Raw genomic sequence first — 14860 nt, 5'->3', positions numbered from 1 at the left:
TTATTATTGTTTTATTTGTCTGTACTTCCCTAGTAAAGAGAAGAGTAGGGATTTGCTAGGCAATTTTGCAAAAACCAATTTAGCTGCTCGCTTTTGCAAGAGAGATCAGCCACCTCAGATGAATGAAATGAATAAGACAAAATCTGAATAAGCCACACAGGGTCACTTTTAGCAGATTTTGTCCTGTTGAGTTAGGTCATTTGAGGTGGCTGTTCTCTCCTGCATAAGTGAGCTGCCGAATGACTTCCTTCGGAATTGCCTATGAAAAATCTAGGGGTGCAACTCGGGTTGATTTTTGGGAATTCGGGTTACCTTTAAAATTAGGTTGGGTTCGGGTTGGAAAAGCTCAACCTGATCCGACCCAAGTTGCGCCCCTAGAAAAGTCACAAGAGAACATATCTATCTATCTATTTCTATAAAGTTGAATGTGGTAAGCTGGGGTGTCGCCACGTGGTACCTCTAAATTTAAAAACGCTTGCATCCACTTACGTAAAAAATGGCTTTTTTAAGGATAATACCGGGAGGAATTCCAAAAGTTACTCTTTCCAAATTGCATGGCAGGTTTCCTAATGCCTTAATCAATAAGCCCGTAAGGAATTTCAAAAGTTACTCTTTCCAAATTACATGGCAGGTTTCCTAATGTCTTAATTAATAAATTTTTGATATTTACATTGTTGATAATTTATCTTTGACTGATTTGGTTAGACCACCCAGCTTATTTTTCTCTAGTAACGTCTCAAACACGTTTCATATTCCTAAGCAAGAGTCAAAACCCAAACGGCACTTCATCTCAACAGATATGCCCCGTGCATCGCACGAGACCGCAACTAGTGTGATAGTGAGATACAAGTGGGAAGCTTCAAAGTTTTAGGAAGTGGTACTAGTAGGCGTGGTGGTCTATAGAAGTGTTTGGTGAGGTAAATGAATTGTTAAAGTGATAGATGAATACGAAGGAAAATAAAAACTCAAAAAGAAGGAAATCATGGAACATGATATCCCCCCAAGGATAAAATCCCCTCAAACGCTTTCTGTGAGAATGGTTCTTTAACGCTCTCTGTGAGAATGGTACAGTGCTTGAGGATAAATTCACCCCCTGAAGTTGTTCTTTGCCGTTAAAACTTAACGAATCATCAGATACTTAGTCCTCGTTCATTTAAGACCATGGTTTGAAATTTTGGTTTCGGCATATATTTCGGACCTAGCCGAAACCGAAATTTCTGTCAAAATTTGGACGCTCGAAATGTTGCCAAAATTTTGTACGTTTCGGATATTTTGGATTTCGGTCGTTTCGGTGTCGGTGTTTGAAATTTCAAACTATGTTTGTGAAAAATTCTAATGTTCCACTAATCTCTGATGTTCTTCATTAAAGGGTAAATGATGCTTAAATAAGCATTTACAGATAAAGATAGAGATAAACATAGAGGAGGTTGAGGATAAGATTTGGGCCCATTTACGTAATCTATACTTTTGAGAGGCCGCTTCATCTCCCTTCTGCATGGGTACTTGAAGGGTCCCGTTGACCATCACATCAAAGGTCCCAATCATCAAATACTTAGGGTTGTAAGTGCCAAACGTATGATCTTAAATGTAGCATGATGTATCGTGAATAGTCCCTCCTCAGTCATCACAAAACTGTTTTTGTTGCTTCTTCCTCTTGTCCTATCCTATTTAAAGAACGGAAAAAACATCTCTCTCTCTCTCTCTCTCTCTCTCTCTCTCTCTCTCGTGCGCGCCAAAAATGAAATCCACAAACAGCCAAAAAACTGCAAATCGTCGGCCGAAGGTGGCTTTCTCGAAGTGGTTGGATTCGAACCCCAGCTTGGAGGAGAGAAGAAGAGAGATTCTGGTAATGTTCTAAACCCTAACTTTCCGTAATCGCCATTACTGCCGTCGAAACTAACTTTCCAGTTTTCAAGTCTCACATTCCTCTGCTCTGATTGCAGAACATACTCGCAGGATCAGATTCAAATGATCCCGGCGAGATAACCGACGGAAATCAAGAATCCGGCGAAATAATCCTTGGAAGTCAGAAATCTGGAGAGAAAATCGACGGAAATCAAGAACCCGGCGAGAAAATCAGGGAAATTCAAGAATCCGGCGGATCTGACGAGAGAAAAATGGTGAATGTGGAGGTTGAGGTCGTCGTGGATTTCCTTCGCCGTGTTTGTTTTCAGGTCGTGAGTTCTTCCGATCTTGACATCCGATCAAAGAAGCTTCTAGAAGCACTCATCAAGAATCTCATTTTGGAGCTCAAACCCTTGGGAAAAGATCGATCTGGATCAAACGAACTCCTCTGGTTGAAAATGCGTATCGGATTGCTCTGTTTTTTCCTTGGGTTCATTATTTTGGTTTCGGTCCTTTTGCTCCTGGATTCCGGCGACGGGAACTCATTCCCAGGCTCGATTTCTCCGACTTGAAGTTGATGATCTACGATCCAGATTAATGAGGTAGTGGATCGTCTAGCCAGAATTGGGGTGTCTGACGAAGCGTTGTCTATGTTTGACTTTCTTCCTCCTTGCACTATTTTGTTTGGTTGCTTTCTTTTGTTAGTTTATTTGGCATAAACCATGGCCAATTAGTAGTCCTATTTACTTTGTTTTGTTAGTTAATTTGTCACAAGTTAGTATGTTTCCATTAGGGTCCGTTTGGATACCTCAGATTTTGTATTTGGATTTGGAATTGAGTTTTCCGTACAAAATGAATATATCTGGCAGCTCATGTTGAGGGAGACAGGGAGGAAAGGGGGTAATTCCTGCAGCAGGGAGAGGCTGAGGAGCAAAAGGGTGAAGGAAACTCCCGGATCTGTGGATTTCTAATTTCTTATTTCCACAGCTTATTTGTAAATCTGATTTTTATTCACCGTCAGTCGCTGAATTGGAAATTCAAGGATTTGATCGGGATCCTTAAATGTGAGAATTCCAAATCGAAATCTTCTCGGCATCCAAACGGGCCATTAGTTTATTTGTTTTTCAATTGGTTGGTTGTTAAGTTAGGAAGTGAGTTACTTTAGAAGAAATATCACGGGAAAGAAAGAACGATCTGTGAATCACGGGCCACACCGTCAGTGAAGAAATATCTCTTCCTCGGGCTGATCAAGCGTAGGTATGGAGGGGTGGATGGGCCTTTTCCATGACAACCGAGCTCGGCATAGAATAGAAAAAGTCTAGGATTGAGATCTGAGCAGGAGTTTTACCTAGTGAGTGGCTATGTTTTAGGGTGATTATTGGTTGCTTGGTTGAGCAGCTGCCGTTTGCAGTCGTGCAGATGCTCAGGTGTCGTAGGCTGGCTGGTCAAAGAACCGGGAAGTAGGTTCCTCTAGCATTCTGTCGAATGAGTTATAATACTCTCCCGTAGACCTATCCCCGTGCTTACATGCTGCTGTGACTGGTGGTACAGTGGAAGCACAAGAAAAGGTGGTAACAGCGTTTCACAGGAGAAAAAGGAAGGAAAACTTTCCACAAGGTAAAAACATAAAATGTAAATCAATTTTATTCAATGAATGATCTGCCCTAACTGCATATTCACGTCCAATATTTATAGATTGTTTTCCTAACTTCCAATGCAACTGAGACTCTAGTTTTCATCCCATCCAAACTCTATTCAAATCCTTCAAACTCTAACAAATAGCAAGACTCTTCTAATACACATAAGAAAACCTTACCAGGATTTCTAACTAGAATCAAACTCTTCCTACATCACTTGGGTGAGCTGATAAACACAGTTATCATGTTCACCATGGGCAAAGTTCGCAACCAGCTTGTTCCATTGCTTGAAAGCCGTCAATGAATATGTACACAAGCAATAGATGGATCCATAGAGCTGAAGAGCAAACTAAGAATAATAGAATTATCAGCATCCCACTTTTCTACATCCAGAGTGCCCACCTTGGGACGAGGTGTAGTCACTGTAAGAAGCCCCATCTTTTTACAACCTTGCATGTGTACGTAGGGTGATAGCATGGGACAACTGCAAGTAATTGGAAGAGGTAATGATCGTAGTGATGATGGTGTGATTATTTTCAGTTCCTCAACTCAACTCAACTCAACAAAGCCTTTGTCCCAAACTAGTTGGGGTCGACTGATTATTTTCAGTTCCTATTGATTTAAAATTTTAAACTTATTTAACTATCAATAGAATTATTCTCCATGATCAATCTCAAAAGAAGAAGAAGATTATTCTCCATGATGGCAGTCCATCTACAAGGGAGACTTGAAAATCAAAATTGACTTATAAAATGATTGGTAACAGCCGAGAATATTCACAAGGTAAACATGGCTGATGAAGGGCAGGGAATGCGAAAACAACCGTTCAAGTGTCAAAGCCAAGGTTGACTGATAACCGCCATAAAAAAATGAGTTATAATTCACGAAAAGGCCCAAATGGACAGAACAAATGCTTGATAACAGTCAAGACATGTCAAAGAATATTGAAAACATACAAACAAAGATTGATGATAATCTTTTCCATCACGAAACAAATTAACGACAAGCACGAGCTCAAAAGATTATTAGGTTTTGAGTTTGGGTTAGATTAGGGTTTATCATTGTATTCAAGTTGGATCCAATTCCATTTCTAGAGAGTTCGAGCAGTAGTTTGATTTATGCAACTGATTTTTGTGATAACATGTTGTGTTCTAGTTGAAAACAACTTTAAGTCTAACTCATACAGTCATACTTGATGGGACTCTATATAATGATGTTACTGGGATGAATTTTAGAATGATCATTGGATTTAATTTCAGTCCCTTTTACCTTTTGATGCGCAAACACTCCTGTTTAAGTATTGTTCAATCTATGTATTCTTCCTTACTCCTATTTATTTTCTGCTATGTGCATTTTCTTCCATCTCTGACTGCATGCCTTATTCTGCTGATGTTACTTATAGAGCACTTCCTTCCACAAATTTGCTATTTTTTTCCAGGCACAAATGATCCGTCACAGGGGGTCATGCTCAGTTTGAAATGGCCACATCACCTAAAATACAGGCAACCTGTTTGTATACCCTATCACATGGGCATTTTGAACTGTGCATACACTGCGGCTGGCCGAGCTTCTATTGCCCATATCATTTGTCAGAAAACATGGGGTCCTGAAACTCACTCCTTGCTTGTGTGTATTATTTTCAGGACATGCCACGACCTTTCAAGAAAATGAAGGATCTCGACATGGATCAAGTAATTTCTGACGTCATTGAGAAAAATCAAGTGAGGGCACGTACTCCTTGCTCTATACACATTGCTGTACATTTTGCCTCGTGAACTTTTTTGGATATGTAAGTAACTGGCCTTCAAGAATGTTAATTGGGTCTAGTATCTACGTATTATCTGGTTTAATTGGAACTGTGACCAACCTCCTTTCTCCATTTTCATTTTGCTTGTATTTCTATGACAATCTGCCATTGGGAAAACTGGATGATTCTGGTCATTATCAATAAAAGAAAAAGCGTTATGTTCATGTCATTCATATGTTATATGCATCATGTTGTATTGCTTTGTCATTATTATTGTTTTATTTGGCTCTACGTCCCTAGTAAAGAGAAGAATAGGGATTTGCTAGGCAATTTTGCAAAAACCCATTTAGCGGCTCACTTTTGCAAGAGAGATCAGCCAGCTCCGATGAATGAAATTAATAAGACAAAATCTGAATAAGCCACACAGGTTCACTTTTTAGCTGATTTTGTCCTGTTGAGTTGAGTCATTTGAGGTGGCTGTTCTCTCCTGCATAAGTGAGCTGCCAAATGGCTCACTGTGGAATTGCCAATGAAAAATCTAGAGGGGTGCAACTCGGGTCGGTTTTTGGGAATTCGGGTTGAGCTTTTACCTTTAAAATTGGGTCGGGTTCGGGTTGGTTCCAATTCATTTTTTCGCAAAAGCTCGACGCGACCCGACCCAAATTGCACCCCTAGAAAAATCCCAAGAGAACATATATGATAGTGAGATACAAGTGGGAAACTTCCAAGTTTTAGGAAGTGGAACTAGTAGGCGCGGTGGTCTATAGAAGTGTTTGGTGAGGTAAATGTAGATGAATGAGAAGGAAAATAATAAAAGCTTAGAAAGAAGGAAATCATGGGAAATGATATCCCCCCTAAACGGATAAAATCCCCTGCTTTAACGGTATATGTGAGAATGGTTCAGTGCTTGAGGATATATTCACCCTATGCTTTAACGGTATTTGTGAGAATGGTTCAGTGCTTGAGGATATATTCACCCCATTACGTTTTTCTTTGCCTTTAAAACTTAACGAATCATCAAACACTTAGGCCTTGTTCATTTATGACCTACCGTCGAAGGGGGGAAGGGGGGGGGGGTTTTATTTTATCCGTCATTTCACAAAATGATTCTCAATTGAAAACTCTAAGAGGCCGCGTCACCTCCATCCCCACGCACGAGGAATACGCTTCATTTCCTGCGTAAGTGAGCTGCCAAATGGCTTAATGTGAAAATGCCTATCAAATCCCAAAAGAACATATGTGATTGTGAGATACAAGTGGGATACTTCCACGTTTTAGGAAGTGGAACTAGTTGGTGTGGATGGTCTATAGAAGTGTCTGTTGAGCTAAATGAATTGTTATAGTGATGATAGATGAATGGGTAGGAAATAAAAAGAAAAGGAAATCATGGGAAACGGTACCTGCCCCCCACACCAAAAAAAAAAAAAAAAAAAAACAAACAAAAAGGGATAAAATCCCCTCATTTTAGGCTTTCTGTGAGAATGGTTCAGTGCTTGAGGATAAATTCACCCCTTACGTTTTTCTTTTATCCGTCAGAGGGGGAAAATATATCATTTCCCGAAATCATTTTCAATTGAAAACTTTAAGGCTCTGTTCACTTGCGTTCCCGATAAAGCAAATCCCTGAAAAACAACCTTTTTTTTCCTTGACAAGACAGAATTCTGGTGTTCACTTGCTTTCCAGGGAAAATAGAATTACACATGTGGAATTTCTACAATAAGTCAAAAAATGACATGGAAAAGCCCATTCCCCCCCAGAATCCATAATTGCTCGAAACTATTATGCCCATTACGTACTTTTCTCTATCGTGAATAGTCCTCCCGTGTCCTCACCTTGTTTTGAGAAATTACGGATTTTGAGGTACTTTTAAAACAAGCATCAAACACGGTGATTCTTAAAAAATTGGTGGTAAAAAGACCCCAATACCCTTCTGACATCAACAGAAACGTCCTTCAGCTTCCTTTTTCATTACTGCCCATTAAATTGGCGCATTTCACAAGGCTTCTTTTGGTTCGTTTGAATGTGTATTTGAACCGACATCCCTTGGGTTCATTAGTGCCCATTAAATTGGTGCGGTTCACAAGGCTTCTTTTTGTTCGTCTGAATGTGTGTTTGAATCGACATACCTTGGGTTTGTTTCTATCTTGGCTGTCAGAAATAACCAAAGATGGATGGATGCTTTACACATGTTAAATTATTTTTGGAATGTTGGCACCTCTATACACAGAGCTGGTTTGGTTTGAAGTTGAAATTTTACTTTGAACCCAGAGTCCCTTGGGTTCGTTTAAATCTTGGCTGTTGCCAATATGCATAGACGATCAGATCTACGACACATGGACATCAATATCGAACGGTGACGTCTTCTAACAATATTGCCATCTCTCTGTAAGAGATTCCACCAGCGTACCCATTATTTTCGCCGGCGTACCCCTGAATTCCGCCGGCGTACACCATATTTCCGCTCGCATACTTTAGAATCCCCTGAATTCCGCGGACATACACCATATTTCCGCCGGCCTACTATAGAATCCGGCGGCGTACTCGATATATTTGGAACACATGTTTGAACCCAGAAAATCCGGTAGCGTACTTGATATTCCGGCGATGTACTCTAGAATCCGGCGGCGTACTTAATATATTTGAACGGTGGGTTTCATTGAATCCGGTGGTGTACTTAAAATATCGGCGTACTCTTAATTCCGGCAGCGTTCTTAGCCAAAATAGACGTGAGAAATAATAAAATATTAATAACGTCGTCATTCTAAGCCAAAAGAGACGTGAGTAATAATAAATTATTTAATAACGTAGCCGTTTTCAATCAAAAGAGATGTGTAAAACAAAATCCTAGAGGACGTGGGTGCGCCACGTGGCACCCAAAACTCTCTCTATAAGGTGATATATTTGGATTGTAGAAAAAATCTCACCATATCCCACGTTTTTAGCAAAATTGTTTCTATTACTCAATATCCCACGTATATTAGCAAAGTTGTTTCTATTTATTGGAGAAAAAATCTCCACTATGTCCCATGATTTTAGTAAAATTGTTTCTCTCTCAATATCATACGTATATTAGCAAAATTTTGGCGAATTAGTTATTTTTGCCCCGTGCATCGCACAGGTTGTCCACTAGTATTGAATAACATAGCCGTTTTCACCCAGAAGATAAGTGAGCAATAATAAAATATTAATTTAAAGATAATGATTGATGTTGGGTTGTGAATTTGTCAGGAAGTGCAACATACGAGGACTATGTTACGGTCAGAAGGGCACTGGGATCTTTTTACCACTCGATTTTGAAGAATCACCCGTGTTTGATGCTTGTTTTAAAAAGTACTAGAAATCCGTATTTTCTCGAAACTTTTATACTCATTCAGTACTTTTGTCTTCTTTTAAGTAGCCCTCTTATCGTATTTAAAGAGGGAATAAAAAAATCCAAAACGTCAGCTCTCTCTCTCGCGCGCGCGCCAAAAATGAAATCCTCAAGCACCAAAATATCTTCAAATCGTCGGCCGAAGGAGGCTTCGTGGAAGCGGTTGGATTACAACCGCAGCTCCGAGGAGAGAAAAAAAGAGATTCCGGTAATGTTCTAAACCCTAATTTTCCATAATCGCCAATATTGCCGTCAAAACAAACTATCTAGTTTTCAATTCTCACATTCCTCTGCTCTGATTTGCAGAACGTGCTCGAAGGTTCAGATTCAGATGCTTCAAATGGAACAAGCAATCCATCTGTTCTCTCACTCGATCCAGACATCGCCGTCACAAAACAAGAATCCGGCAAAATAATCGACGGAAATCAAGAATCCGGCGACATAAACCGCCGAAGCCAGAAATCCGGCGAAATAATCCGCGGAAGTCAGAAATCCGGCAAGATAATCCACCGAAATCAGGAATCCGGCGATAAAATCAGCGAAAGTCAGGAATCCGTCGAAATAATCCGCGGAAGTCAGGAATCCGGCAAGATAATCGACGGAAATCAAGAATCCGGCGACAAAATCCGCGGAAGTCAGGGATCCGGCGAAATAATCTGTGGAAGTCAGAAATCCGGCGAGATAATTGAAGAAAATCAGGAATCCGGCGAGAAAATCCGCGAAAGTCAGGAATCCAGCGGATCTGAAGACGGAAAAATGGAGAATGTGGAGGTTGAGGTCGTCGTGGATTTCCTTCGCCGTGCTTGTTTTCAGGCCGTGAGTTCTTCCGATCTTGATATCCGATCAAAGAAGCTTCTAGATGCACTCATCAAGAATCTGATTTTGGAGCTCAAACCCTTGGGAAAAGAACGATCTGGATCAAACGAACTCCTCTGGTTGAAAATGCGTATCGGATTGCTCTGTTTTTTCCTTGGAATCATTATTTTGGTTTCGGCTCTTTTGCTCTTGGATTTCGGCGACGGGAACTCCTTTCCTGGCTCGATTACTCCGACTTGAAGTTGATGATCTACGATCCAGCTTAAGTTTTCTGCTCACACGGTACTGAGGTAATGTTGCAAACGTTTTTCTTTACAGTCCTCAACTGATTTTCTCCTTTGAAGATTTCTTTTCTATACCTAAAATTCAACATGGAAATTGAAGAATAGAGAGAGATGATATACGCATTATGCTATTTTCGAATTAAATGTGGATTTCTCAAATTGAATGCAAATTTGGAAAGCAATTCTGATTAGGCTACTGGTGTTGCACTTGGCACTAACATATCTGATAGTTGCACTAATTCATCTACTCTTTTATTATTTAAACACCTGTCAATGGTTATTACTGTTCCCAGAAGCTCTCCAAGCTAATTAAAAAAAGAAAACAAGGGCCAAATCTGTTGCATTATTAAAACATGGTGTTGTTGTGAAAATAAAATAAAAGACGTAGGTACGTTGAAGTGGCAACTCAATGAACTAACAACCTAGTTTGAGAGACTGATATTCAGATTTGGTCAAGTACTTCCAGCTAGGGGTGGCAAAATCATCCGAACCGAAAATTCGGTTTCGGTTTGGTCAAGTACTTCCAACTAAGGATTTAAATTTCGGTTTTGGACCCCTTGAAAAACGGGCGAAACAAGAAAAAGAGTATTTTATTCAATATAAATTTCGGTAAAATATTAAAATAATAAAAAAAAAACAGGTTTTTTGGGTGAAATTTCGGGAAAAAACAAAATTTCAACCGAAATTACCCTTTCTGGTAATAGCGATTTCGGTGTCGGTCTCCATCGAAATCCGAAATTTCGGATAATTTCGGATTTCGGTCGAAATTTAAAACCATGCTTCCAACTAGGGTGGCAAAATCATCCGAACGGAAACCGAACTGAAAATTTGGTTTGGTTAAACCAAACTGATTCAAATTTCGGTTCGGTAGAACCAAACCAATGATTAGTTCGGTTTCAGTTTGGCTTGGTTTGGTTGGTTCGGTTTCGGTTCGGTTTTGGTTTGGAGTTAAGCATGTTCGATTTCAGTTGGGTTTCTGTTTGGAGGTAAGCATGTTCAGTTCGGTCAAAACCGAACCGAAACCGAACTGTTGCCACCTCTACTTCCAACCTACTCTCTATCTCTACACATAGACAAATATTTTCTTTCGGCACCCTTACAAGGGAAGTATGATATTAGGACACTCCACATTGGATGCATCTCATAAGGAATTGGAATGGATCGTTTCCACTGGATTCGATCTGAAGTGAGTCCATTGATACGTACCCTAGGGTTAAATCCTATAGTCGTGGGCCCACATGAGGGTCTAATGTTGGAAGCATTATTATTAGGGAAATGATATATTCGCCCTTTTTTTAGTTGGGACAGCCCCCTCTAGTGTAAAAGAGTAGTCATAAATACACTAGAGGGGACTCTCCCAAGTAAAAAAAAGGAAGCAAATATATCACTTGTGATAATTGTCATTCTATGGATGTTATATTCGCCCTTTTTTTAGTTGGGACAGCCCCCTCTAGTGTAAAAGAGTAGTCATAAATACACTAGAGGGGACTCTCCCAAGTAAAAAAAAGGAAGCAAATATATCACTTGTGATAATTGTCATTCTATGGATGTGTCCCTGTCCAGTGGGTAGCTGGGCCCAGTCACGAACATCCAAAGCCATGACTATAGGAAACGAAAGGCTATGTCTCATCCATGGTTTTAAATTTTGGCTGAAATAATTTCGGGTTTCGGTCGGGACCGAAACCGAAACCGAATATGGGGAAATTTACCATGGAAATCTGATAAAATATTAATTTTTTTATTTCCTCATAGAATTTCGGTCGAAATTACTGAAGTTTCGGCCCAAAAAACCGACATTTCGAGCGTTTCTACCAAATTTTGGCCAATATTTCGGGATTTCGTTTGAAAATTCAGTTTCGGTGAGGACTGAAATTATACCTGAAACTGAAATTTAAAACCTTGGCCCCATCCAAGGTAAGGGAAATGATATATTCTCTCCCTTTTCTTCATCCATCCACATCTTGCAGCCTAAAAAAATAGTCATAAATAAACTTGGAGCAATGATAGATGCAAGGGCGCTGCTGCATAAATAGCCATAGAGGGGCTCGTGATTTGAACCACTTCATCAAATGTAACTGATTTTACTTTCTCAACTGATTTTAAAATGTAACTGAGAATGACGTGGATCCAATTAAGGTCCCTTTGCAGCTCTTTATGCAGGGACGCCCTCATATCTATATTTGGCTCATAAACTTCAGGGGTGGCCTGGGTGGAAAAAGGGGCGAATAAATCACTTTCTCTAAATTGGATGCGGGGCACAGACATGTAGTGGAATAAGTAGTCAACAGGGTGGAGACAAGCATTCGATTTGTCTGGAATTACGTCGGGAGAGTTTAGATAATTGAATAAGTTATACAAACTGGCTTTAATTGGAAAATTCCTCGGCTAAAAAACCAATAATAGATAGGAGAAAAAAACAACAAAAAAAGCGAGAAAGTAGGGGGAAAAACTTTGACGAGAGTCATAGAAGAAAAGGTCTTGTTTGTTTCTATTGGCTCTCTTTTGTTTCCATCCCAACTAACCAACTTAACCTCCACCTTACCATATTTGGCGGGAGAGAAGTCTCTCCCCCGCCAAATCAACTAAATTTAGTTCATCTCCTCTTCTTATAACTCATCCCCTCCCTGCCCTTGTTTTATCAGGCCTCCCTCTGGAAGACCTCTCCCACCCTTCCCTTACATACAATAAACCCAAGAAAGAAAACAGATCAACCACAGAGTAAAAAAAGAAAAACCAAAAAGAAAAAAAATGACTTCCTCCATCTCACCCTCCTTGTTCTTCTTCCTCCTCCTCTCATTCCTTTTCTCCTCAGCCACCTCCTTCAACATCACAAAAATGCTGGAACAACACTCTGATTTCTCCACCTTCAACAGCTATCTAACACAGACCCAGGTTGCCTCCCAGATCAACAGCCGCAACACCATCACCATCCTTGCTGTTGACAACAGCGCAATCTCGGCCGTCGCCGGAAAACCCAATGACGTTCTCAAGATGATCATGAGCGTCCATGTCGTCCTAGACTACTACGACATGGATAAGCTCCAAAAACTCTCAAATAAGACCGCCCTTCTCACCACCCTATTCCAAAGCAGCGGTTTAGCCACCGACCAACAAGGGTTCATCAACGCCACCGTTACCAAGGGCCAGGTGGCTCTCGGCTCGGCCGTTCCTGGCGCTGGACTCAATGCCAATCTCATGAATTCTGTTGGTTCCCAACCCTATAACATCTCTGTCTTACAAATAAGCAGTGCTATTATTCCCCCTGGAATTGACAATGTGAATTCCAGCAAGGCACAATCCCCACCCCCTCCCCCGGCTGCCACGCCCAAAAAGGCTCCCACGCCAGCATCATCTCCGGCGAAAACTCCTGCATCGGCACCCAAAGCTGCAACTCCGGCTTCTCCAGTGGCCCCTGCGACTGCACCGGCATCTGATGCTCCGGCGTCTGATGGTCCCACATCTGATAACTCTATTGCTCCCTCTCCATCAGATAGTAATTTGTCTCCATTTGCGTCACCTCCTAAGCCTGTAGATGATGGCACCACCGCCGACGCTGCACCTGCTCCGGCAGTGGATGCGTCTTCTTCTTCCCGCGTAGGTGCTTCCCTAGCTGTTATCATGGGCGTCATTTTCATGGCTGCTCTCTAATTTGATGCTTTCCAAATGAAGGAAGCAGAAGGATTTGGAGGCGATCGAAAAGGGTTGTGAGATTAATATCTATTGTTTTTGTGTGTTTGCTTGGGTTGTGAAAGGTTCTTTTCAATTGCATAGATGGTTGCCAAGAACAAGGATTTCTTTCCAATTTTCATGGTGTCTAAGATGTAGTTGCATGGATGTCTAAGGTATCTGTTTTTAAATCCTTTCCGGTATATATTTAAATAAAAAAAAAAAAAGGTACTTTGTGTTAAAGTATAAAAGATTAGATACCCTATATCCATGGCTTAAGCTTTTGGAGTAATTGGTTGTTTTACATAGTAAAAAGAGGGGCCACACGTGAGGGGGGAGTGTTAAAATATAAAAGATTAAATAACGCCATCTCCAACAGCTTGAGCTTTTGGAGCAATTGGTTGTTTGACACTTTGATTCTTTTGTAAAGTAATCTTAATGGGCCTAGATGATTGGGACACTCCAAATAGCGATAGGGGTGTCAACTGATCCATTTTGGATCGGGCCCACCTATGGCTTGGCCACTATTCATTAAAATCCTCCATGAGACAGAAACTTTTGGAGTGTCCATTTGAAATCAAAGCATCCATGGGAGTATCCTAGGTCCTACTTACGTTGTACACAGTTAGTGCTTAAGATTAAGGCGTGGAAGAGTAAATGATTGGCCTACCCAACGACGCATAGAGGTGTCAGCAGATCCACTTTGGATTGGGTCTACCTATGGCTTGGTAACGATCCATTAATAGCCTTTCTGAATTTTTTCAGAGAGCCATTTGAATTTAGGTCACTGTCCATTTTGAATCATATTAACCATCCATCGGAGTATGCTAGGTCCTACTTACGTTGCACACAGTTAGGCCTTAGGGTTAAGCCGAGGAACAGGGAAGAAACTCAAGAAAGAGAGAGGGTAATCCTCATTAAATTGTGGAGTAAAAAAATACATATTATTTATTGTTTTGATAAGGGTTTTAAATGTACAAAATTACTCCTCATGATCAGACATGAATGAAGAAAAAATGCAGAGTATGTTTTGTTCATTACCACCCTCCAATAGGATGTAGGATTCTTCATTGAATTCTGTAGCTACATGTGGGTCACAATCCAAAATGATTTCGGACTTTATGGCACCTTCGGATCCAATGCGATGCCTAAATCCTAGGTAAGACTGCTACAGTGGTTGTAGAGCAACATCATAGGCTGTATATTGTAGATAGTGGATTTGCTAGCGTCCATTGTAGAATGCATTTCGTGGATGGTCTGTTGCATCTGCCACAGAGGCTCACTTTTCAGCAGATTTTGTCTTCATTCACGAGGTGGCTGCTGTCAGGGGCGATGCAAGACCATCCACGAAATGCCTTCTGCGATGGACGCTAGCAGATTGTTGTATGGTAATAAAGTCCATTGAAGTTAATTTCTCTATTTATGAAGTGAGTGTATTACAGTTGCAAGGTGTAGATAGATAAGGCCACTCGTTAAGAGTCATTGGAAATGATGT

General features: G+C 40.6%; 2 protein-coding genes and 1 long non-coding RNA gene across 3 annotated transcripts; all 3 read left to right on the top strand.

Annotated features, from left to right (window-relative positions):
• Positions 1-1633: 1633 nt before the first annotated feature.
• LOC143878374 (uncharacterized) lies at positions 1634-2587 on the top strand. Its single transcript, XR_013250944.1, has 2 exons — positions 1634-1846; positions 1944-2587. It is a non-coding gene; the product is annotated as an uncharacterized LOC143878374 (long non-coding RNA).
• Positions 2588-8673: 6086 nt separating this feature from the next.
• On the top strand, positions 8674-9825 carry LOC143878373 (uncharacterized). The gene is made up of 2 exons (XM_077380665.1): positions 8674-8807; positions 8906-9825. Exons 1-2 carry the CDS (start codon positions 8700-8702, stop codon positions 9653-9655), a joined length of 858 nt encoding a protein of 285 aa, XP_077236780.1. The 5' UTR covers positions 8674-8699; the 3' UTR covers positions 9656-9825.
• A 2508-nt stretch (positions 9826-12333) lies between these two features.
• LOC143878372 (fasciclin-like arabinogalactan protein 14) lies at positions 12334-13630 on the top strand. Its single transcript, XM_077380664.1, has one exon. It carries the CDS (start codon positions 12448-12450, stop codon positions 13345-13347), a length of 900 nt encoding a protein of 299 aa, XP_077236779.1. The 5' UTR covers positions 12334-12447; the 3' UTR covers positions 13348-13630.
• The last annotated feature ends 1230 nt before the right edge of the window (positions 13631-14860 follow it).

The sequence above is a fragment of the Tasmannia lanceolata genome, unplaced genomic scaffold (assembly GCF_043159265.1).
Source record: "Tasmannia lanceolata isolate RefF3 unplaced genomic scaffold, GAP_Taslan_0.1 ptg000006l, whole genome shotgun sequence".
Lineage (NCBI taxonomy): Eukaryota > Viridiplantae > Streptophyta > Magnoliopsida > Canellales > Winteraceae > Tasmannia > Tasmannia lanceolata.
This window is presented reverse-complemented; position numbering and strand designations above follow the sequence as displayed.

Coding starts and splice junctions, on each gene's coding strand:
- LOC143878373 (XM_077380665.1), top strand. CDS start 8,700: ATGAAATCCTCAAGCACCAAAATATCTTCAAATCGTCGGCCGAAGGAG. Junction 8,808..8,905: donor AGAGAAAAAAAGAGATTCCG/GTAATGTTCTAA, acceptor TCTGATTTGCAG/AACGTGCTCGAAGGTTCAGA.
- LOC143878372 (XM_077380664.1), top strand. CDS start 12,448: ATGACTTCCTCCATCTCACCCTCCTTGTTCTTCTTCCTCCTCCTCTCA.